Raw genomic sequence first — 25,056 nt, 5'->3', positions numbered from 1 at the left:
TATTGAGAGATCGTACTGTACCACATTGTGACTCATCAACATGATCATTTAACAAGGTGATAAAAAGCTTTGCTGAAGGCCTGCATTTAGCAACATAAGAATGTATTGTATATTGTAAATACTGGCAAAGCTCTGTCAAATCCTCTATTGATTATGATGGCAGATGAAATTACACAACTCTCATAATATCTTTATTCAATGCACTTGTAACAAAGCCAATTGCTAAATGCCACCTAGGTTGCTCCGACACTCCAGCTAAGTGACTTTAATTGGGCTCCTCCAGACAAGACACACATGGTCTGGTGCTGCATGGATGAGATCTCTTTCCGAGTGTGTGGTGATGGCTGGTCTAACCTGTGCACACTGATTGCTCTATGTGCAACAGGTGTGCAGCCTCACCCAGCCCCCGAGTCCAATCATACTAGGCCAGGCCAGCTGTTTAAAGCAGCCATTAACACCCCCACAGCGCTATCATCATCTAAATTGTATCCCGTATACAGTATGTGTCATGTATTTTTTGTCTAAGATCCTTTGCATCTGGGTGCCATAACCCCTCCCCCCCACACCCTTCCCTTCCACTGCTTTTCCCACATTCGCTTACCTCCCTACCCCTCCCCCCCATCCAAGGCCGATGGAGCCAGAGTTCTGCTACGGGAATGACTCGTGTGCGAGGACCGTCTACCCTGTCACTGTCCGCGCAGCCCTCTATGTGGTCCTGGGGTCTGCGGTGGTCCTCACGGTTCTGGGGAACCTCTTTGTGATCGTGGCCATCGCTCACTTCAAGCAACTCCACACGCCTACCAACTACCTGACCCTCTCCCTGGCCGTAACCGACCTCCTCCTGGGAGTTCTGGTCATGCTCCCCGGCATGAGTGAGTCCATCGAGAACTGCTGGTACTTTGGTGTGATGTTCTGCAAGCTCTACAACAGCTCCACCGTCTTGCTGTGCACCGCGTCCATCTTAAACCTGTCCTTTATATCCATCGACCGCTATTATGCTGTGTGCCACCCTATGCTCTACCCCCGTAAGATAACGGTTCACACAGCAGTCTTCATGATCCTGGTCACATGGTGTGTCTCTTCTCTGGTCGGCTTTGGTATGTTCATCCGGAAGACGAATATATCAGGAATTGTTTCCTTTTACATCCCCGGGGTCATCATGCTGGGCATCTACCTGAAGATCTACATGGTTGCCCAGAGACAAGTGCGCACCATAGGCCTAGAGAACACCAGCTCCTCCAAGGTGGACAAGCACCAGAGGAAAGCCACCAAAACGTTGGCCATCATCATGGGCGTGTTTCTGTCCTTCTGGGCGCCATTTTTCATCCTTAACATCATCGACCCCTTCATTGGCTACGCTGTACCGCCCGCCTTGTTCGACACATTCGTCTGGCTGGGGTATCTGAATTCCACCATCAACCCGTTGGTGTACGCCTTCTTCTACAGTTGGTTTAGGAAGGCGTTTCAAATTATGGTTTCTGGTCGCATCTTTCGGTCTGACATGTCAGAGACAAAACTGTTTGCAGAGTGACAGTGGTTTCATGTTGAGGCTTCCCAGAAGCTGTTGGGCGATGAAAAGAAAGGCTTTTCAACTGATGGGTGGAAATTCAAAGAAATTAGTTCATAAATGATTATTGTTTGTCCCATTAAAATAAATATATATTAAATTTCATGAAACCCAAAACCACCTACTGATATTATGTATGGTACTATGCATGCCGGCTGTGTTATTGAGTTTCTCTCTACCTTTTTTTTTATTCCAGCAATGTTTGCTGTTTTTTTTGCAGTCTTGCTCTTATTTGTTGTTGTTTCTTGATTGTTTCTGGTCGCTTGCTCTTATTTGTTGTTGTTCCATGTTGTTTCTTTTCAAATGCTTAATTGAGTGTGAGGTGTTAAACCAACCAACAGCCGTGCCACCAGTGAATCATTTTTCTTATTTTTTTTCCCTCATAAGTGTTAGTTGGCTACTAATTAGATGAGTGCTGCATGCAGCGCTCAACTATTGTTCTTCATCAGTTTCTTCCTTCGTTCGTTCGTTCGTTCGTTCGTTCCTTCCTTCCTTCCTTCCTTCCTTCCTTCGTTCGTTCGTTCGTTCGTTCGTTCGTTCGTTCGTTCGTTCGTTCGTTCGTTCGTTCGTTCGTTCGTTCGTTCGTTCGTTCGTTCGTTCGTTCGTTCGTTCGTTCGTTCGTTCGTTCGTTCGTTCGTTCGTTCGTTCGTTCGTTCGTTCGTTCGTTCGTTCGTTCGTTCGTTCGTTCGTTCGTTCGTTCGTTCGTTCGTTCGTTCGTTCGTTCGTTCGTTCCTTGCTTCCTTGCTTCCTTGCTTCCTTGCTTCCTTCCTTTCTTTCTTTTTCTTTCTTTCTTATTCTCTACAAACTTTGGGACCTATCTCCATTCAAATTTAAAAATGTTCATGTTAGCTTGGAATTGCGCACTTATTTTCAGATTTTTAAAAATATTTTATACTTTTTAAGATATTCTACTATTAAAATATTATCTTCTTTTTAACATGGGAGTCAATGGGAGGACAGCAGAGCCGTTCTCTGGTACTTCAACTGTTTTAGATGTAGCTAAATCAACTTGAATTGGTCTATGGCTATATATGAATGTTGTTCTTAAGTGCAATAATATAAATTAAAATCAAATCTGCGACGAAATCTATGGAAGATCAGAATGTATCTTAAACTTCCCTACAATTCCATTCAAACTATGTTTACAAGTCCTTAATCTTATACTGATGGGCTTGTTATTTTTCTTGACATTGTACATAATAAACCAAGGCAACGTTTTCCTTTGAGCAAGGTAAAAGAAGGATAAGTAGGAATTTAACAAAGCAATAAAAACACAGCGCCAAATGGTGTAGTCGTTATGTGTCTCTTGCTCAACACATCTTGCTCAACCCTCAACATTGTCGATGTTGCCATTTAAAGCCCTTTCCTGAGGGATGTGTTTGCATCTGGCCACATTGTCTGGGGAAATGGCCCATTCAGAGCAGAGGCCTACTGTTTTGACCCTGACGCCATCTAGAAACGATAACTTATGTAAAGCACGTCCTGCTTGTAGCCACTGAGTATTCCTCTCTACCTGACAGAGGTAAGCCCCCACTTAAAGATTTATTAAACTTTAAACTACTTGCTCTCCAAGTTAATTTGATACATAAGAGTGATGGAAATGTTTATTAAATAATATCTATCATAACTTCAAATTTGGTGATGTTCCTTAAATATAGGTTGTGTGGTCAATGTATTGATATTATTTGTGTGTAGCAACATCTTAATTGTTCTACAATTTTTGTTATTTTAGTATGAATAACCCTACTCAACTCGATTTTCTTTTAAGAAATAAATTTGAATTGATGTCCTGCTAAAAAAAATCATAAAACTGTCAAAATTAAAATGTAAAGACAGTGGTTGCAAAGACAAGGCGGTTTTGATATGGCTTGGCAAAAAAAATCATGCCACAATCTTTAATTATACAACTACAACTACAACTGAAATATAGTTAAAGGTCCCATGGCATGCAACTTCATGGATGCTTTAATATAGATATTAGTGGGCCAATAAACAGTATTTGAAGACGTTCCCGAAATTCAGCCGGGGCTGCAGAATTACAACCAGTCGCACATTGAGCTTTCCCCAAATGCGCCGTTTCGGTGTCTGTAGCTTTAAGGCAAATGAGGAGGAGAGAGGCGGGTCAAGGAGGAGGTTGGGGGTGTGGCCCTGAGCAGCTTGTGGCCACGGTACCATGCGCTCTGTTTACAGTGGATGTATCGCAATGAAGAGGCGCACACAGCCTTTGGCCATGTTCTGTAAATATTCTAGAACACTCCGGGTGCTCCGGCGGGAGTCCTGGAGCTCTATAAATAATATCATATTATGCATAGATATCTATATCATATAATATATATTATCTGCCTAGGCAGCCTATATGGATTAAAAAATGAAAACGTTAACATTTAGAATGAAAATACGACGCAAGAAAGGGCCTTATGTCTTACTCTTCGCTACATTTCAATTCAAACCTCATTTAAATGATAAGCTCCTTATCTTATACTGATGGGCAATGTTCTTTTTAACACTGTCTTGTTATTTAGTTTGACATAGAACCAACACAAGTTGATTCCTTGAGCGAGGTCAAAACAAAGATAACTATTGATTTAAACAGATATTTAAAATCTAGTTAATTGAGCCCCAAAAAGGTGTAAGTCTCTCTATCTCAACACATCTTGCCCTCAACATTGTCCCATTGGCTGACGTTTTGACCCTGGCGTCATCTTGAAATGATGTATATATATAAAGCAAATCCTGATAGAAGCCACTGAGTTTGCCTCTTCATCTGAGAGAGGTAAGCCCCACATAAGGCTTTATCAGTCTTTAAACTGCTTACTCTCAAGTAAAGAATTCTACACACAATAAATGGAAATGGTTATTAATTAATATGTGTCTATCTTAACTAAATATTTGGTGACGTTCCTTTAAATAAGCCAGGTTGTGTGTAATGTATTGTTTTCATTTGTGTGAGAAAATCTTTTTAAACTATTTCAATCATTTTTGTTAGTTGAAGAACCCTATCCTATAGTCGAAAGATGAGAAATCGAGAAGTAAATTTTAATGAGTACATTTTCAGCTAAAACAATTCAAGGGAGGTTAAAACCAGTCTGCCAGTCAAAAAAAGTCATGCCAATATCTTTAATTAACCCAAACCCTAACCAATTACAACATAAAAACAATTCATGAGCCCTTATGTCATGTTGTAGTTGTTTATAATTAAGGACTGTACTATGACTTTTAATCACACCCGCCCTCCTAACACCACAAAAGCAGCATCAGGGTATTTATTCTCATATTTAATGATCATACTATAGAGTTCCGACAGTGCCTCTTCCCCTGGCTGACGGGGGAATGTAAACAACTGTCAGTAGGATGCACTGTAGCTCCCTCGGTATGTAGAACGGTCTGCATTTAATGGTCAGGTATTCCAGATTAGGTGAACACAGTTTTGCAACAATATTAGTCTCTGTACACCACGACTGCTTGACCAGGGCAGCAACACCCGCCCTCCCCCCCCCCCCCACGGCGTGAGTTTTGCCGGATTCACAGGTATGGTCGCACCGGAAGATTGCGTAACCTGGCGGTGTGACAGCCTCGCCGGAGGTGGATTCGTTTAGCCAAGTTTCAGTTGCACATAGCATCGAGCAGTCTCTGATCGTCGTTGTGTGGCTAGCCTACAAGAGATATCATACATTTTATTTCCATCGGTTGCATGTTATTCAGGAGGATGATTGGTAAAGTTAATTTCCCGCGACGAGCTAGGCGCCCCATTCTTCGCTCGGTACCTCCCCGCCTGCCACGTTTCCTCTTCGGGTTGTGTGTCCCAGGTATCCTCTGTGCCTTCGGCTGCAGCTCTGGGAATGCAAGAAGCTGAAGTTGGTCAGATTTCACCCCATAACAGGCCTCTCCTATGTGTAGAATTGTTTCGCTATCATATGTGTATCTGGACGCTTTGAATCCGGGAAAAAGTAAAAATAACATAGGGTACAAAACAGAATAAACTATGACTGAGCGAGAGCCGCCACGTCGCACCACAGGGAGCTCCATCTCATAACGGAAGTGTGGAGGTAACCTGATCATGTCTTGTGTTGCCCATTAATGTACTTTTGTAAGGAAGCTCTCCCATTTCGGACTGTGAGCAAGAAGACTATGGTCTAATATGTTTCTATCTTCACCGGAGATACTTCACCGGTGGGAATATGGAGGTTTTATGAATGAAATAATTCAATGTATTATAAATGTGAAAAAAAAATTGAAATCGGTTCATCCTAGCCTGAAAAAAGGCAGAAAGAGTGTTTTCATGGTCTCTCTGGCTCAAAGTAAGAAATCCTCCAACTACCACAGTGCATTGCGCTCGCTGCCCCGCCCACCTGTCGGTCTCCCGTCCCCCTCATTCCCCCTCAGTACGCGAGCTCCCGCCCCCTCTCATTCCTTATTGGTTGAAATTTTTTCTACCAAGTGTGTTGTAGTCCTCGGCCCTTCTAGCGGGACAAGAGGTTTCTCCCGAAATGACGTCAAACGCGTAATTTGACGTCATTTCGGGAGAAAATTAGATGAGAAAAAATGGGCCAAGGGGAGACTGGTTTAGACTGATATTTATTTATATTACAATAGAGATTTTATAATGATAGAACGCCGGTTCTAAATGGGTGAAGTATCCCTTTAACTAAATACTTGGTGAAAATAAGCCAGGTTGTGGGTAATGTATTGGTTTGAAGGATTTTTGTTATATGAAGAAACCTAGAAAGGCTTATTTACTGATTTACTGGAAATTCAAATGAATTATCCCCATTATCTCTGGTTATTCATCATTTAAATCACTACTTCATTTTTTCGTCATGGAATACTGAAAAAAGTCACAAAATACTTAAAATTTATCCTGATGGTATTTTTGACTCTGACTGGGGAAGTCCTTTAACATTATTTTTTATCGAGTACCAAAAGGGCAACTGAATTTGAAAATGTTTATGCTGTCGACCATGCAAAGTATGGATGTATAAAGTTTACAAAACCTTTATTTCAAAAAATCCTCCCCACAACATTTTATCAATGATATTCTTTTTCGGATGGGCTGTCTTGCTTAGGAATATTTCACATAAAAATTGTGTGTGTGTGTGTGTGTGTGTTATTTAGCTTTTTTTCATTGTAATACAATTAATTCTGGCCGATAATTTTGTTTACAAAGCATCTTCGGATAATGCGTACACACAATTCTTATGGGAAACTTTCAAAAGCAATACTTCATGCATCTGTTCATCTAAAATAATTTCTGTGGTAGGGTTTGATGAAACATGCACATTTAGAAAATAAATCATATTTCTTTAATAAAAATCGTAGGCAAAAATGTGGGGTCATTATCTGTCTCTTTCTCAACACATCCTGCCCTCAACATTGTCCATGTTGCCATTCAGAGCCCTTTCCTTAGAGATTGTTGTTGCATCTGGCCACAGACTCCAGGGAAATGGCCCAGTCAGAGCAGTGGCTGACTGTTTTGACCCTGTCATCTTGAAATGACAATATATATAAAGCCCATCCTGCTAGTAGCCACTGAGTTTACCTCTGCAGCTGAGGTAATCCCCACATTAGTCTTTATCACACTTTAAACTCATTGATCTACGAGTTTATATTTGATACAAAAGGTTAATGGAAATCTTTATTGAATAATATGGATCTATCTCCACTAACTGCTTTGTGATATTCCTTAAATAGGACAGGTTTTAGGTCAAGCATTGATTTTATTTGTTTGAGACATAACTATTTGAACAATTTGTAAAATATTTGTATTATGAAGAACTTCATATTTTTGAAAAAAAAAATGCAAATTAAGTATATTCATATATATATATATATATATATATATATATATATATATATATATATATATATATATTTTTTTTAAGCATTTTCACAATTCAAGTGATTACTGTCGTGGATGAATGCAATACAATGTGCCAGATATTATCCATCATCGATAATTTCTCACTGAACAATGGAAAAAACAAATGCATTGTATTATTTCTAGTGTATGAAAGCTTCTCCTGATAAAATACTTGATGAGTGTACATTGGCTCTACATTTATGAATCGAAACAGAGCTAAAGTGTAAACTAAGAGCTAACAGTTAACTAATCATAGCATCACGGAATGGATTGGGCTATGAAGAGTTCTTGCTGGAAAACATTGAAACACAGACATGAATGACTCATTTAATAAGTGCCATGAGCTGGAAATTATAAAAGAATTATGAATGCCTGCATTTAGCAAAATTTAAATGTATGCTCTATTCTAAACTCTAGCAAAGCTGTCAAATCCTTGATTGATTATGATGGAAGACAAATTACATACTGTAACTCTCATAATATATTTATTAAATGTGCTATCATCATCATCTGAATTTTATACCAGTTCAATAACACACGATCAGGATCAAATGTCTGATCTATGTTTTGTCTCTAGATTTTTAGAATTTACTAGAACCCTGTCTCTGCCCCGCCCTTCCCTTCAACTCCCTTTAGCTCAATTTCTTACTCCCTCCCTCTCCTTTCCCCCCCCCTCCCCCCGCTCCCAGGCTGATGGAGCCAGAGTTCTGCTACGGGAATGGCTCGTGTGTGAGGACGGTCTACCCTGTCACTGTCCGTGCCATCCTCTACTTGACCCTTGGGTCTGCGGTGGTCCTCACAGTCCTGGGTAACCTCTTTGTGATCGTGGCCATCGCTCACTTCAAGCAACTCCACACGCCTACGAACTACCTGACCCTCTCCCTGGCCGTGTCCGACCTCCTCCTGGGGGTTCTGGTCATGTTCCCTAGCATGATTCAGTCCATTGAAACCTGCTGGTACTTTGGGGACATTTTATGCAAGCTCTTCAACAGCTCAGACATCTTGCTGTGTACTGCTTCTATATTGAACCTGTCCTTTATATCCATGGACCGCTATTATGCCGTGTGCCAGCCTCTGCTCTACCCAGGGGCGTTGCTAGGCCTAGAGTTTTACTGGGGCACAGGCCCCCAACTGCCAATACTTTTTTTACGTGTAAATGCTACCCCGATAAATTGACCCGATCATACATTTTTAGCCCGATGTCACCCGAATCACCCCGACTTCCACATCGGTGTTCCATCGGCCATTAGCGGCCATTAGCGGGATGGTGTAAACGGGGCATTAAATATTCAAAGCACTCCAGAAAATTCCCCTTATTGCTACTAGATGCCGCCTCATCATGGCCCCGGAATGGAATGTTTTGCTTTGCTAGCAATTGTGTGGTGGCCACAATGCGCCGCAAGTATTCTTGCCTATTTCTGATTTCAGCCTCATTTGCTGAATGTAACTGGTCAACCACACTCCCATGGGAGACACTTGATTTCAAACTGTGCCATGACCCCATGCTTGCTTTATGGGCTGGTGTTTTCTCATGCTCTCTGAAGAGATCAAGAGCTTTCTTTCAATTAGTCAAACCAGTGCTAACAAAGGTGTCATGTTTTACATTTTTCCCAAACATTCTGCATGAAAAACAGAAACCCGCATCTCTTGTCACAGAGTACTCCAACCAAGAAAAATTTGCAAACCAGCTGGAATTGAACGATCGTTTTTTCAACCCGAACCAGTGCTGTGGGTATTGGGCCAATTTGACCTGATTTGGACCATCACATATCTCCCCTAGGTCACAGATATCCTCCTCCATATTCAGAATAGTTTTGCGTCTAGCCCCCAACATGTCCTCATCCGATCCTTGCCTGTCTCTCTCCTCCTCCTCCCCCTGCCTGGCCCTGGACCCCCCAGCCTGTGCTCTTTCTCCCCTCTCTCCTCCTGATTTTCCTTCTTCTCCTCCTCCTCCTCCTCCTCCTCCTCCCTCTATTCCTTCTCCTCCTCCTTCTATTCCTTCTCCTCCTACTTCTCCTCCAGCACTCTGCCCCTCAATCAGTGTAGCAGCCACTAGCCAGAAACATCCAAACACATAGGCCTAAGTATACTCACTGCATGCATTTCATAGGCTTTCCTAATTAACAACAGGGAAGCTTACCCTTTTCAGTATAGACAACTGAATAGGCAAAAATAAACCATTGATCAAATCACAGCACATCATACTAGCAATTGTTGGCTATTACCAGCATAAATATTAATGTTGACGTTAATGTGGGCAATTATCATACCTCCCTCGTCCTCATCTCTCCTCACTGCTCCTCTCCCTCTGCCCGTAAAGAATTTCCTGATGTCCATCTGAATCGTTTTTCAGAAGGCAAATGTTTAGTTTTACAGGACAGCTTCACAAAACCAATGCCTATACTTTTACAGGGCTCTCAAGTTTTGAAGACAGACAATTTTTCATTCATTATTCATTTCCGCGTGTGTGCGTGCACGCATGGTGTGTGTGTGTGTCTGTGTGCTATACAACTTCAGGCTACAGACGCTCAGTGTTGAAAAACTGGTGCTAATTATGTGGGCAACATTAACAGCAATCAAGTTCTCATTGTTTGTGTCAAACAAGTTGTGAATTTGTTGTTACGTTAAAACAGGAGATGACTTCTCTGCGCTGTTTCCAGCTCCCGCGGTTTCCAACGAAACATTCAGAAGAGTCACGTGGACGAATCCGGAAATAACTGTTTTTATTCATTGGTTGTTGCATTAAATCTTACCCAGATTCAGTAGTGCTATTTTCTGATTGGCTTTTATGTAGCCCCTTTTATTTTTTGATTGGCTGGTAAGTGGCAGGCTCGACTGCAAGACTCCCGAGGCAGCAGGAGATGCACTTGATGAATCTTGCCGATTCCATAGCGAGAGCGGCGCTGCTGCAGATTAATTTAATAATGATCAATGGAATTTTACTGGGGCACTGGAGACTTTTACTGGGGCACGTGCCCCAGTAAAAAGGGGCTGACGACGCCTCTGGCTCTACCCCCATAAGATAACGGTTCACACCGCAGTCATCATGATCCTGGTCACATGGTGTGTCTCTGCTGTGGTCGGCTTTGGGATAATCTTCCTAAAGCTGAATATATTAGGAATAGAGGAGTTCTACTATAACAATGTGGCGTGTGAAGGAGGATGCTTTGTGTTTCAGAGCGGGGTGTCCAGTACCGTGTCATCCATTCTATCCTTCTACATCCCCGGGGTCATCATGCTGGGCATCTACCTCAAGATCTACATGGTGGCCCAGAGACAAGTGCGCACCATAGGCCTACAGAACACCAGCTCCTCCAAGGTGGACAAGCACCAGAGGAAAGCCACCAAAACGCTGGCCATCATCATGGGCGTGTTTCTGTCCTTCTGGACGCCATTTTTCATCTGTAACATCATCGACCCCTTCATCGGCTACTCCGTGCCCCCCACCTTGTTCAACGCACTCGGGTGGCTGGGGTTTCTGAATTCCACCTTCAACCCATTGGTGTACGCCTTCTTCTACAGTTGGTTCAGGAAGGCGTTTCAAATTATCGTTTCTGGTCGCATCTTTCGGTCTGACATGTCGGGAACAAAATTGTTTGCAGAATGACACTGGTTTCATGTTGGAGCTTCCAAGAAGATTGGGGCCATGAAAAGAAAGACTTATCAACTGATGGGTGGAAGTTCAAATTAAGTTTAATTATTTTCCCCATAATAACTTAATTCGACTATTATATTAATCATGAAACTCTGAATCACAAAATACGAATAGGGAATATTGCAATACGATCCTTTTATGCTGTTGCACGTAGCGGAACAGGAAGTGGATAACTCAGTGTCAACATAAACATACCAGCACTTTCAGCCGCTCATGACATGTTTGATTATTGTCATTTCACAGCTATCATTCATTAAAGTAAGTTAACAAATGGAATGTTGTTCTTATCTAACAAAAATGGCATTTAGAATTTAAAATGTAGGTTCTGTGAACCATATAATGTATATTTACATTGTGTGCTGTATCACAAAGTCTGAAAACGGTATAGGTCGACAAAATGAAGCAAAATGTGTTAATATGTACCACATGCTCTGCAAAAAAAAAATCCCCCCTGTCTTCCCCATCTCCTTTAATTATTCTTTCCTCACAACATTTAATCCATGCAGTTTTCTTTTGTGATGCTCACAAATATGACATAAATTGTGTTTTTGTGTGACGAAGACTTTTCACGTTGGCAAAGCATTCGGTTTTATGGGAAGAATCACTGGCAGCATTTATAAAGCATATTCAGAGTGAAAATGAGCATACATGATTCTTATTTGGAAACTTTCACATCAGACAGGCAGTAACATCAAAGGATTAAGGTCCGATATTAACAAAACAAAGGGGAGGAGAGAGAAGTCTTTGTCATGTATTTGAGTCCATGATATTGGTTGTCTTCAAATACTTGAAAAATCTCATTGCTCAATTGAAAGTTGTTCCCAACTAGCTAAATAATACACTCAACTCTTGGAGTAAATCCTTTGAAGATCAGAAAGCATATTTTCCCCCTGAGGGAAGTCAAATAAAAATCCTGTTTAAATATAAAAAAGAAAACTTTTTACAGTTTAAGAATGAAAATAATGCACCAAAAGGGTGTTTTGTTTTCTTTGTCAACCCATCTTGCCCTCAACATTGTCCTTGCTAATATTCAGAGCGTTTTCCTGAGTGATTGTTGTTATGTTGGGCCCTATCTTGCATCCGGCGCAATTGACTCTCTACACTGACGCATGTGTCGCTAGTTTGCAACTGGCGCAGAGCGTTCTTTTCCCTCCACCGCCACGCGTCTGTAAATTAGGGAATGATCTTGTGCCCCAAGGGGTGGTTCGGCGAAAGGCGTGTTCTCGCGCAAACGTTCCCTGGTGCTATTTTGCAGTTTCAGAAAAAAATTGCACCAAAAACAGGGAAATATCTGGTTCAGCGGCGCGTTGCTCAGATGCTATTTTAAGGGCGCATGCATGATGTTGCTTGTGCACCTCGCGCATACACTTTGCTTCTCTCATCTACCTAGCCACACATTCTTGGTAAAATATTTGGGAAAGAACAGCTGATACAGCGGTAATAAGTTGTAATTTTAAATCAATGCAAACACTGTACAGCGAACACATTTTCTTGACACAGACATCGTGTACAAGCCCATAACTTTTAGGATTGATGAGTATTTGATTGTGAGAAAACATTATTTTACCGCGAGTGAGTTAAAAAGAATGAATGAATGCGGGCGCGCGTGTGTGCTTCCGCACACAACGCATAATACAGTCCATGACAATGTATATTAACGCATAGGGGGACACATGCATATTAGGAACACAAGTCGATAAAGATAATGCATACAATATTGGTAAGGAGGGATGCACCGAAATGAAAATTCTTGGCCGAAACCGAAACCAAATATACTGAAACAGTTGGCCGAAAGCCGAAACCGAATACCGAATGTGTTACGGTAGCGAAAAGGTTGGTTTGGACCCCGGATGCAGAGACGGAGACAGTACGGACAATCCACGGTTTATTGTCAACAAAGGGGAACTCAAAAGATAACCAGCGGGCAAGGCGAAGACAGGAGCGGGTAGGCGTAGCTGGCGGAGGCACCGGAGGTTGCGGTCCGGGGGTAATCCACTGGCGAGGAACTGGCAACTGACGAAAAGATAACACGACGTTTAGGAATCACAAAATCAGGTTAGGGAATCGAAGGTCGATGTACACACGTCAGCCACAATACCGAATGAGACGGAATAATCTGGCGCCGACGAGAAGTCCCCGCCAGGCTTAAGAAAGTGTGTGATTAGTTGATGAGGTCCAGGTGTGCCACGTTGCGGTGCCCAGCTCCGCTCGCCACGCCCCGCACCTGTCTAAGAACCAATGCCTGTGGAGCAAATCATAGAGCAACCGTGACAGAATGTGGCTTTTACTGTTTTTCATTCATTTTGCTTCAATTTTTCGCCATTGCATAAATCAAGAAATTAAATTTCCTTTATAAACTTTTTTATCTTGCTTTTTGATAAAAAAAATCAATTACAAATTTGATACAAAATATTTAATTAATACTGAATGTTTTTTAACATTCCAGCAGACCTTATAGCACGAATTTAAGAACAATATACCTTTAAATAAATGAGTGAAACAACTTTATTTATTTTTTTAATCAAAAATAACTATGTGTACTATGTTCGGCCTTTTTACTCCTTCGGCCGAAACCGAACATTATGTTTTGGGTCATTTTTGGCCGAACATTTTCGGTGGCCGAATATTCAGTGCATCCCTGCTGGTAAGAAACAATGTTTGTTAATGTATTGCGCATATCATTAAATAGAACCACAGTTACGCATATCATACGTGTGTTAAGTTTTCTTTGCCGAAATTTATTTATGAAGTTGTGGAAGAAAACGCTATTCCATGTGTGAATTAGGCCATATTATTTGGCCATAAAATGAGCCATTTGAAGTTTGAAATTCATGTGGTCATGCATCTGTCTCATCGGAGACTGCAAACGCGCTGTCAAAATATCAACTCGTCAGATTCAAATGCGCTCATGGCTCTTAAAGGGGATGGGAGATGGCACTCTCAGTGGTTTATTGCACGTTACGCCCAAACCACACCTACGGGTAATTAGGCTACTTCAGACCAACCCTTTTTAGATTTGCGCCGGGCGCAAGAGTCATGTATCCGCCGGTAAAATAGCAACATCGCTATAGAACCGCCCACAAAGCTACTTGCGTTTGGCGCTTCTCACTAGCGTCTCCGACCGTTAAAATAGGGCCCGTTGTGTCCCAGTGTGTCCACAGTTGGTAATTCCTTGTGTATTTGAATTTCAGGAAAATGGCCGTCATTTTGACAGTTTTGTCAACGTGGTTGTGAACGCCTCAAGTTTCCCAATCCAACTTCTTGGTCCTTGCTTGAGTGGAGGGAGTCTGTAAGCCAGACTGATTATGTCTTGTGTGGGCCATTAATGTACTTTTAATAGGACGCTCTCTCCCATTTCGGACTGTGAGCAAAAAGGCCATGCAGTGGGATCCCTGGAGAATTTTAGCCATTTGGGCACGACCAGACTTTAAACAGGTGTTCGGTCTGAGGTCTTCTTCTGTGTTGGGCCAGGATCTCGGTTGTGGTATTGGACCTCTGGCCTTGGTTTGGTGTTCGTAAGGGGGGTTGGAGCTTGGCGGGGATTCCCCTTCCATTAGCTTGAGGAAGAAGCTGAACGACCGTTCCAAGAGCTTTTGTGTTTTTTGGTTGCTATCTTCAAGCACCTTGAAACCAGGGACCTTAAGGAAAGTGGAAACCATGAATAATGGTTGACTTCAAATACTTAAAGGCTAAATGTGAATGTTGTACATAACTGAGAAAAAATAAAGATAAGATCTTGGATGTAAATCTATTGAAAATCAGAAAACGTTGTTGCAACTTATAATGTAATAAAGACTCATAATGTAATAACGGCTCATAACGGCTCATAATGTACTAAAAGTTCATAATGTAATAATCGGCTCATAATGTAATAAAATCACGAACGCATAACGTAATAAGGACTGCGCATAATGTAATACTGTAATAACTTATTACATTAAGAACCTTATTGATACCGCTCATAATGTTATAACAGGTCATAATGTAATAATAGCACATAGGCCTATAGTGAGTAAGGTTTTGCATTATGATAATTTAACCTCTCAAACAGCTTCAGTGCATTAGTAAACTAAATATGTGAAACCAAGTATTATTTAATAGTAATTGCACTCTCACATTTTATTGACGTGAACTAACAGTTGAGCCACTAGTTGGGATTTTGAGAACGCCGTGCTCACATCTACTGTGACTTTTGCAGGTAAGCAGCCCTATTTGTGACCTTTAAAGTTCAATTAATATCTTTGTTAAACCAAGCCTTACACCTTATCTGTTTAAATTATGTGTATTAAGATGTTCGTAGGATAATGTGTATGTTTAAGCTAGCAGCTATTTTTTGTGTTTCAGCTAGCAGCTATTTTTTGTGTTTCAGCTGCCAGCTATTTTTTGTGTTTTAGCTAGCAGCTATTTCTTGAGTTTTAGCTAGCACTCAGCTATTTCTTGTGTTTTAGCTAGCAGCTATTTCTTGTGTATTAAGATGTTTGTTAGAATAGTGTTGTATGTTTTAGCTGGGGCGGCAATAGCTCAGTCCGTAGGGACTTGGCTAGGGGATTTAAAGGTTGCCGATTCAAGTCCCACTTGGACCATAAAAGTATGATGTGGACTGGCGGTTGAGAAGACTTTTTGTTATCAAATTATTTTTTAGGGGTACACAACATCCAAAAATGTCTGTACATAAATGATTAGTTAAAAATAAATATTTACATTAATCTAGTTATGCTGAATATAAAGAGTTTCTGCATACCCCACCTCAATGTCTACTGATTCAGTGAATTTGGTTTTATTCACAGAAAAGGAACAATGAAACTGGGCCTGACAATCTTGGTCCTATTCACACTGGCCCTTTTGGTTACTGACATTCAAGGCCATGGAAGACGAGAAATGGATGATGAGACATATGATGTCATTGTTAAAACACTGAGAGGAGAATTTTGCATTCCTGTTAAAGAAAGGACAAGGGTCCAATGCGCTGCCCTTGTTTGTCTCTGGAGGAATAAGCACTTGTTTGGGCTATTGGAAGACGGCAAGACGTTGATATACGATGGGAAAATGGTGGCAAAAAAGACAAGCTTTAAAGGCATTGTGAAGACAGGACTTGCAGAGACCGAGGGTTGTGGTGCCAGAAAACTTAACGTATACCTAAAGGATAAGTATTCCCGCATCAGTACACAAAATGTCCAAAAGGTATTGGACAGGTCCAGGCGCTATCAACTTTGCAGAGCTACTTTTCAAAACAAGGCCATTTCCAAGCCGATCAGGGCTAAAACTGTTCAAGAGCGTCATCAAATCGACCTTCTCGACACGGGGAGATGGGCTGTCAAGCATAGAAACGTTAGATATAGGTACATTCTAACCATCCTTGATGTGTGTAGCAGATACATATGGCTACGCCCTCTGGAGAGCAAAGAGATTGCTAAACATCTCATTGAAATCTACACTGAACATGGCCCACCCAACATTTTGCAGCATGATTAGGGCAAAGAATTCAGGTGCAGTCCAGAAGCTGATGGAATCATATCAGGTCAAAGTCATTCAGAGCTCTCCATACCACCCCCAGAGCCAAGGTAAAGTTGAGAGAACACACCAGTTGCAATGTCGAAAAATCATGGATGACTTTGTGAATTTCAAACGAGGAGGTGTTAACTGGGCAGCACGTATGCCAAATTATGCAAGAGTTATGAATCTGGACAAAAAAAGAGGTTCTCAGCTGGATGTCTCCATTTGAATTGTATTATGGGCGGAAGAATAACATCAGGACTCTTCACTTATCCAGCAATACAGGTGATGCTAGCCCCGGCTCAGTTTCTGAAGCAGTTCCTGAAGACTTAGAACAGAACATGAGTAAGTTTGACCCAAACTGCAGGAAGATACGAAGGAGGGCATTAAAGGCTAGGGAGCGTTGCATGAAACGTATGACTAAATCAAGGGGAGATCCACCACCATCAGTTTACAACTTACAGGACAAGGTGTTGGTGAGGGTCAGCACAGGTCCCAGATTTTCAAAATGATATGCTGTGATACTAGGTATAGTTGTCAAAAGAAATGCAGATCTGTCAAAATACAAAGTCAAGTTCCGAATGCTAGGCAACCCAGGACATCAACATATCAAATGGTTTGCAGTATGTGATGTGACAAGTATCACAAGGGAGCGGGAGAAGCAGCGTTCTGAGCACAAGGCCAGAAAACATCAATGCATACAGTTGTTACAGTCCATCACCCATGGAATGAGGTTAGAATCCTTTGGATCACTAGGTTTCAGGACTCGTTTAGACCCTAATTCAGATGGCAGCTGCCAGTTTGCTGCCATTGTTGACCAACTTGCCTCACTTGGAATTTTTCGGTCTGCAACATCTTTAAGGCAAGAAATTGTATCAGACCAAATGCTTCACCCACATGCCATGAATGGAATACATCTTTCTAATTTTGTGGAAGGGCAATGGCATGACTGTGCAAAGCATGCAGCACAGTGGTACATATGGTGATCATTTGACACAAAGAACATCAACCATATTCAATGTACAATTTATGATTCAGGTCACTACGATGAAAGTCCGCTATTGCTGATTCTAGGCCATTTTGCTGAAGGTTCTGGGGACCATTAAGTTAGTCTTGATGGACCAGTCAGACCATTCATTCGAAGAATTCAGAGAGCAGAGAAGCAGAGGGTGCTTCTTTATAATACTGGCTCTGATGCTGTCCCTGACTCTGACCACCATTCAAACCCTGACTCTGACCATCACTCTGACCCCAACAATTACCCTCCTGGAGATTCCAGTGATGTCCTACATGGTGACTCATGTGATGACCCTCCTGGAAATTCCAATGATGTCCTACATGGTGACTCATGTGATGTTCCTTATGGTGATCCCAATGATGTCCTACATGGCGACTCATGTGATGTTCCTTATGGTGATCCCAATGATGTCCTACATGGTGACTCATGTGATGTTCCTTATGGTGATCCCAATGATGTCCTACATGGTGACTCATGTGATGTTCCTTATGGTGATCCCAATGATGTCCTACATGGTGACTCATGTGATGTTCCTTATGGTGATCGCAATGATGTCCTACATGGTGACCTCCACACTGTCCGTTACACTGACCCTGATACTGTTCCTTCTGCATGTCCTACAGTGCCAAAACATATCTTCCCTGCTGACCCAGACTTCATTCCTAGCCCTAATTTGCATTTGATTGTACTGTCAACCATTATCCAGTATTGCCTGTTGATGGATATGACAATTCAACAGTTTCCAACTTGTCAGAGAGCTAACCCTGCCATTCCTAACAAAAACAATTATACGTGATTCTTTGCTGGAATGTTTAAATATTGTAATGGATGAAGACTGCAGCATTAGTATTTGTAGGTTATATAAAGCAGCTGGACGTAATAATGGCCTTGCATCCAACATCAGGAAGCTCTTCAGCCAATATGCCAGGTGGATTACAGCATGGATCGTGATTCGACATATATCCTTTGGATGGTTCCATATTAAAGACATTCATTGGAAGAAATAAAGTGATTTGAGTGATCACTGGCACAGTCACTGACCACTGACAAATGGAGCCCCCTTGAATTTATTTTTGTTGGCAACTATAATTTATGATCATGTTTATAGGCATATTGTTTAGTTAAATTTAATTGGACTTATATTTTTACTTTTGTGTCCTGACAGGCTGTGTTTACATTTAAAGAGCCTTTGAGCTGGTTCATGTTTTCTATGACATCCCTTTGTCTGTTCTAGACTCACATACTGTATATAGCTGGTATATATTGTGAGACTAATTTAATGTCCAGATCTCCAACGTTTTTGATGACTTTTTTGTTATTGTTCAAAAGTTCTAAAATAAAATAAGTTTGAATTAACATGTTATGCTGCTTTTATCATGTATTTCAAGAAGTAGGAAAATAATGTTTAAAAGCCTTTATTAAATTGGCATTAAAGACCAACAAAAAAAAACTGCTACGTTTTTATTGGAAGGTCTTCGTAAGGTTGTATGGAAGGAAAGAGTGCTCACTCACTTTTGAAAAGTAAAATTTTAAATGTGTTTTCATTGCAGGAGTTATTAGTTAGTGTAGCAAGGAACATTAAACTACATGAACTACAGTCCCCCTCCTTCTTCCCTAATCAAACCTCTTCTCCTGACAGCTTTTGAGTTGGTTACTGTAGCGCAACCTATGTACAAATCATAGTCAAACTCAAAAACAAACCTCTGCCCAAAAGTGCATTAGTTGTCAGTGTTTGCAGTTGTTGCCATTATACCATGGATTTTACCTATGGAGGATGATGCGTTAAAGAATAAGGCTTCTCTTCCTTTTTATGCGGCCTGCCACTTATTGGGAGCGAGGTTCAGTATATGGCATCTAAGTTGGCTAATGCTCCAGCATGTTTGCAGAAATGTGTGATCTTGCTGAGAGACAGACACAGGTGAAACTATTTCCTTCCACTCCTGCAGGGATGGCAGAAGTAAGAATTATGATAATGCAACACTTTTCTCACTATATGTGCTATTATTACATTATGAACTGTTATAACATTATGAGCGGTATCAATAAGGTTCTTAATGTAATAAGTTATGACATTATTACATTATGCGCAAAGCCCTTATTACGTTATGAGCCGTTATTACATTATGAATCTTTATTACATTATAAGTTGCAACAAACGTCTATGTCTTACTCTTCCCTACATTTCAAATCAAACTACATTTAAATCATAAGCTCTTTATCTTATACTGATGGGCAATGTTCTTTTTAACACTGTCTTGTTATGTAGTTTGACATCGAACAAAAATAAACTAACGCAACTTGTTCCCTTCGGCAAGGTAAAAAAAAAGATAACTATTGATTTAAAGAGATATTTAAAAAAAATCTAGTAAATTCAACCCCAAAAAGGTGTAAGTCTCTCTTTCTCAACACATCTGGCCCTCAACATTGTCCCAGTGGCTGATGTTTTGACCCTGTCGTCATCTTGAATGATGTTTATATATATAAAGCACATCCTGCAAGAAGCCACTGAGTTTGCCTCTTCATCTGAGAGAGGTAAGCCCCACATAAGGCTTTATCAGTCTTTAAACTACTTCCTCTCAAGGAAAAAATTCTACACACAATTAATGGAAATGGTTATTCAATAATATGTCTATTTTAACTAAATATATGGTTCCTTAAAATAAGCCAGGTTGTGAGTAATGTATTGTTTTTTTTTTTTGTGAGAAATTCTTTTTTAACTATTTCAATATTTTTTGATAGTTGAAGAACCCTATCCTATAGTCGAAAGATGAGACATCGAGAATTATATTTTAATGAGTACATTTTCTGCTAAAACAATTCAAGTGATGAAATGAAATATGCAGGGACTGTAAAACAAGTCCACCAGTCAAAAAAAGTCATGCCAAAATCCTTAATTATAACCAACTACAACATAAAAACAATTCATAAAGCCCTTATGTCATGTTGTAGTTGTTATAATCAAGGACTGTACCATGACTTTTACTTATGCTCGCTGAATGAGGAATATTTAGCAACTTGTGTAAGCACATATGTTGGATGTGAATGAGCTGATAATAACTTGTCATGAGTGAACACTGTGCCAATATATTATTAACAGTAAAGCATTGGTCATTCTTCACTGAACAATCGATCAAAAGACAATAATAATATTATTATCTATATTTTGAATAACAATATTTTGAATTTTATTTATGGCATGGTCTACGAAAGATTTTCCTGTTAAAATACATGACGACTATAATCCCCCACCCATGAAAACATCTTATGTGATATCATAATGTCTCTTTCAGTTTGTGGAAAGAAGGACCTAAACCTTGTCTTTCCCGTGTCCTTCCCTTCCAATGCCTTCCCCTCCCCCCCCTCCCAGGTTGATGGAGCCGGAGTTCTGCTACGGGAATGACTCGTGTGTGAGGACGGTCTACCCTGTCACTGTCCGCACAGCCCTCTATGTGGTTCTGGGGTCTGCGGTGGTCCTCACGATGCTGGGTAACCTCTTCGTGATCGTGGCCATCGCTCACTTCAAACAACTCCACACACCTCCAAACTACCTGACCCTCTCCCTGGCCGTAACCGACCTCCTCCTGGGGGTTCTGGTCATGTTCCCTGGCATGATTGAGTCCGTTGAGAACTGCTGGTACTTTGGGGAGATGTACTGCAAGCTCTACAACAGTTCAGCAGTCTTGCTGTGCACCGCATCCATCTTGAACCTGTCCTTTATATCCATCGACCGCTATTATGCCGTGTGCCACCCTATGCTCTACCCCCGTAAGATAACGGTTCACACCGCAGTCGTCATGATCCTGGTCACATGGTGTGTCTCGGCTGTGGTCGGGTTCGGGATGTTCTTCAAGAAGCTGAATATATCAGGAATTGAGATGCACGACAACAATGTAGTGTGTGAAGGAAGATGCTTTTTGTTTCAGACTTTGATGACGAGCACCGTGTCATCCACGTTCTCCTTCTATCTTCCCGGGGTCATCATGCTGGGCATCTACCTGAAGATCTTCATGGTGGCCCAGAGACAAGTGCGCACCATAGGCCTACAGAACACAAGCGCCTTCAAGGTGGATAAGCACCAGAGGAAAGCCACAAAAACACTGGCCTTCATTATGGGCGTGTTTCTGTCCTTCTGGATGCCATTTTTCATCTGTAACATCATCGACCCCCTCATCGGCTACTCCATTCCACCTGCCATGTTTGACTCACTAAAGTGGCTGGGGTTTCTGAATTCCACCATCAACCCGTTTGTGTATGCCTTCTTTTACAGCTGGTTCAGGAAGGCGTTTCAAATAATCATTTCCGGTAGGATCTTTCGGTCTGACATGTCGGACACAAAACTGTTTGCAGAGTGACAGTGGTTTCATGTGGAGGCCTCCCAGAAGGTGTGGGGCCAATAAAATGAATGCTTATATACAGATGGTTGGAAATCCAAATTAATTATCCCATTTTATCTGGTCAGTCATAGTTTAAATTACTACTTTATATTTCGTCATGGAATACTGAAAAAAGTTACATAATACTTTTATTAATTCTGGTAGTATTTATCCTGAAGGCATTTTTTACTCTGATTGTGAAAGGCCTGAAGCATTGTTTATCATCTTCTACAAAAAGGGCTACTGTATTTGAAAATGTTCATGCTGTCGACCTGCGATGTATGCATATATAAAGTTTACAAAACCTTTATCAAAAAAAATCGTCCCCACAACATTTAATCTATGATATTCTTTTTTTCTGATGTGCTGTCTTGCTCAGGAATATTTCAAATAAAATACCATACTAACTCAATACTAACTCATTAACTACAATTGATAAACACTACAGTTAAACATACATGTGTGTTTTATACATACATGATACAAATGTGTGTTTGTGTGTGTTATGTAGATTGTTTTGATTGTAATACAATTCATTGTGGTCAATAATTTTGTTTACCAAGCACCGTTCATTTAAAACCACTTCTGTGGTAGCGTTTTAATGGAAAGTTAACATTTAGAAATTATATTTCTTTAATAAAAATACTGCAACAAAAAGGTGTGGTCCTTATGTCTCTTTTTCTCCACACATCCTGCCTCTCAACATTGTCCATGTTGCCATTCACAGCTCTTTCCTTGGAGATTGTTGTTCTGGCCACAGAGTCCAGGGAAATGTCCCAGTCAGAGCAGTGGCTGACTGTTTTGAACCTGTCGTCATCTTGAAATTACGATATATATGAAGCCCATCCTGCTAGTATCCACTGAGTATACCTCTGCAGCTGAGGTAATCCCCACATTTGTCTTTTTCACACTATAAACTCATTGATCTACGAGTTTATATTTGATACAAAAGGTTAGTGGAAATCTTTATTGAATAATATGGATCTATCTCCACTAACTGCTTTGTGATATTCCTTAAATAGGACAGGTTTTAGGTCAAGCATTGATTTTATTTGTTTGAGACATAACTATTTGAACAATTTTTAAAATATTTGTATCATGAAGAACCTAATTATTTAGGAAAAATATAAGCAAATTAAGTATATTTAATTTCATATTTTTAAGTGTTTTCAAAATTCTAATTATTGCTGTGTTGGATGAATACAATACAATGTGCCAGATATTATCCATCATTGGTAATTTCTCACTGAACAATTGACAAAACATGCATTGTATTATTTCTAGTCCATGAAAGCTTCTCCTGATGAAATACTTGAGGATTGTACATGGGCTCTGCGTTTATAGAACACTGATAGAAACAGAACTAACGTGTAAAGTAAGAAGTAACAGTTAGCTATTGATTGTGTCATGGAATGGATTGGGCTACGAAGAGTTCCCGCTGTACAACATTGTGAAACATAAACATTATTGACTAGTTTAACAAGTACCATGAGGTGAAAATTATAAAAAATGATGATGGCCTGCATTCAGCAAAATTAAAATGTATGGTCTATTCTAAACGCTATCAAAGCTGTCAAATCCTTGATTGATTATGATGGCAGACAAATTATGTAACTCTCATAATATTATTATTTAATGCGCTATCATCATCTGAATTTTGTACCAGTTCAATAACACACGTTTCTGCACCTGATTCAAATGTCTAATCTATGTTTTGACTCAGGTCCTTTGCAAATGGGTGCCCAAATCTCTCAAACCCTGTCTTTTCAGATAGCGGATAAACGTATGACCTAATTTACTAGAACCCTGTCTCTGCCATGCCCTTCCACTCCCTTACTCCCGCCCTCCTTTCCTCCCTCCCTCTCTCTCCCCCCTTTCGCCCCCACTCCCAGGCGGATGGAGCCAGAGTTCTGCTACGGGAACGGCTCGTGTCTGAGGACGGTCTACCCTGTCACTGTCCGTGCCATCCTCTACTTGACCCTGGGGACTGCGGTGGTCCTAACAGTCCTGGGTAACCTCTTGGTGATCGTGGCCATCGCTCACTTCAAACAACTCCACACGCCCACCAACTATCTGACCCTATCTCTGGCCGTGTCCGACCTCCTGCTGGGGGTGCTGGTCATGTTTCCCGGAATGGTCTATTCTGTAGAGACCTGCTGGTACTTCGGGGAGATGTTATGCAAGCTATTCACCAGCACTGACATCCTGCTGTGTACTGCGTCCATCTTAAACCTGTCCTTTATATCCATCGACCGCTATTATGCCGTGTGCCACCCTATGATCTACCCCTGTAAGATAACGGTTCACACAGCAGTCATCATGATCCTGGTCACATGGTGTGTCTCTGCTGTAGTCGGCTTTGGGATGATCTTCCTAAAGCTGAATATATTGGGAATGGAGGAGTTCTACTATAACAACGTGGCGTGTGAAGGAGGGTGCGTTATGTTGACGACTGGGGTGTCTGGCACACTGTCGGCCATAATCGCCTTCTACATCCCCGGGGTCATCATGTTGGGCATCTACCTGAAGATCTACATGGTGGCCCAGAGACAAGGGCGCACCATAGGCCTACAGAAAACCCGGCCCTCCAAGGTGGACAAGCACCAGAGAAAAGCCACCAAAACGCTGGCCATCATCATGGGCGTGTTTCTGTCATTTTGGGCGCCGTTTTTCCTCTGTTTCATTATCGACCCCCACATCGGCTACTCCGTTCCGCCCGCCTTGTTCAACACATTCGTGTGGCTGGGGTATCTGAATTCCACCATCAACCCATTGGTGTACGCCTTCTTTTACAGCTGGTTCAGGAAAGCATTTCAAATTATTGTTTCTGGTCGCATCTTTTGGTCTGACATGTCGGACACAAAACTGTTTGCAGAGTGACAGTGGTTTCATGTTGAGGCCTCCCAGAAGTTGTGGGCCATGAAAAGAAAGGCATGATGGCTGGAATGGTTTGATGGTTCGAAATCAACGATACTGTTTCTGATTATATCGGTTCATACATCATTAAAAAATACTTTATTTTTGGTCATGGATTCCCAAAATAGTGATATTAATTGTGTTATTATTCATCATGGTGGTACGCTGACTGTGAAA

At 41.1% G+C, this 25,056-nt stretch overlaps 4 protein-coding genes across 4 annotated transcripts; all 4 read left to right on the top strand.

Moving 5' to 3' along the window:
• Positions 1–631: 631 nt before the first annotated feature.
• Positions 632–1,531, top strand: LOC130405672 (trace amine-associated receptor 1-like). The gene has a single exon (XM_056610844.1). It carries the CDS (start codon positions 632–634, stop codon positions 1,529–1,531), a length of 900 nt encoding a protein of 299 aa, XP_056466819.1.
• Positions 1,532–8,117: 6,586 nt separating this feature from the next.
• LOC130405671 (trace amine-associated receptor 1-like) lies at positions 8,118–11,093 on the top strand. Its single transcript, XM_056610842.1, has 2 exons — positions 8,118–8,547; positions 10,466–11,093. Exons 1-2 carry the CDS (start codon positions 8,118–8,120, stop codon positions 11,029–11,031), a joined length of 996 nt encoding a protein of 331 aa, XP_056466817.1. The 3' UTR covers positions 11,032–11,093.
• Positions 11,094–17,688: 6,595 nt separating this feature from the next.
• On the top strand, positions 17,689–21,942 carry LOC130405670 (trace amine-associated receptor 1-like). The gene is made up of 2 exons (XM_056610841.1): positions 17,689–18,167; positions 20,958–21,942. Exons 1-2 carry the CDS (start codon positions 17,689–17,691, stop codon positions 21,940–21,942), a joined length of 1,464 nt encoding a protein of 487 aa, XP_056466816.1.
• A 1,217-nt stretch (positions 21,943–23,159) lies between these two features.
• Positions 23,160–24,843, top strand: LOC130406165 (trace amine-associated receptor 1-like). The gene is made up of 2 exons (XM_056611586.1): positions 23,160–23,173; positions 23,850–24,843. Exons 1-2 carry the CDS (start codon positions 23,160–23,162, stop codon positions 24,841–24,843), a joined length of 1,008 nt encoding a protein of 335 aa, XP_056467561.1.
• The last annotated feature ends 213 nt before the right edge of the window (positions 24,844–25,056 follow it).

Source organism: Gadus chalcogrammus, chromosome 16 (genome assembly GCF_026213295.1).
Source record: "Gadus chalcogrammus isolate NIFS_2021 chromosome 16, NIFS_Gcha_1.0, whole genome shotgun sequence".
In the NCBI taxonomy this organism is placed as follows: domain Eukaryota; kingdom Metazoa; phylum Chordata; class Actinopteri; order Gadiformes; family Gadidae; genus Gadus; species Gadus chalcogrammus.
Note: the sequence above shows the minus strand (reverse complement) of the source record. Positions and strands in the feature narration are given on the sequence as shown.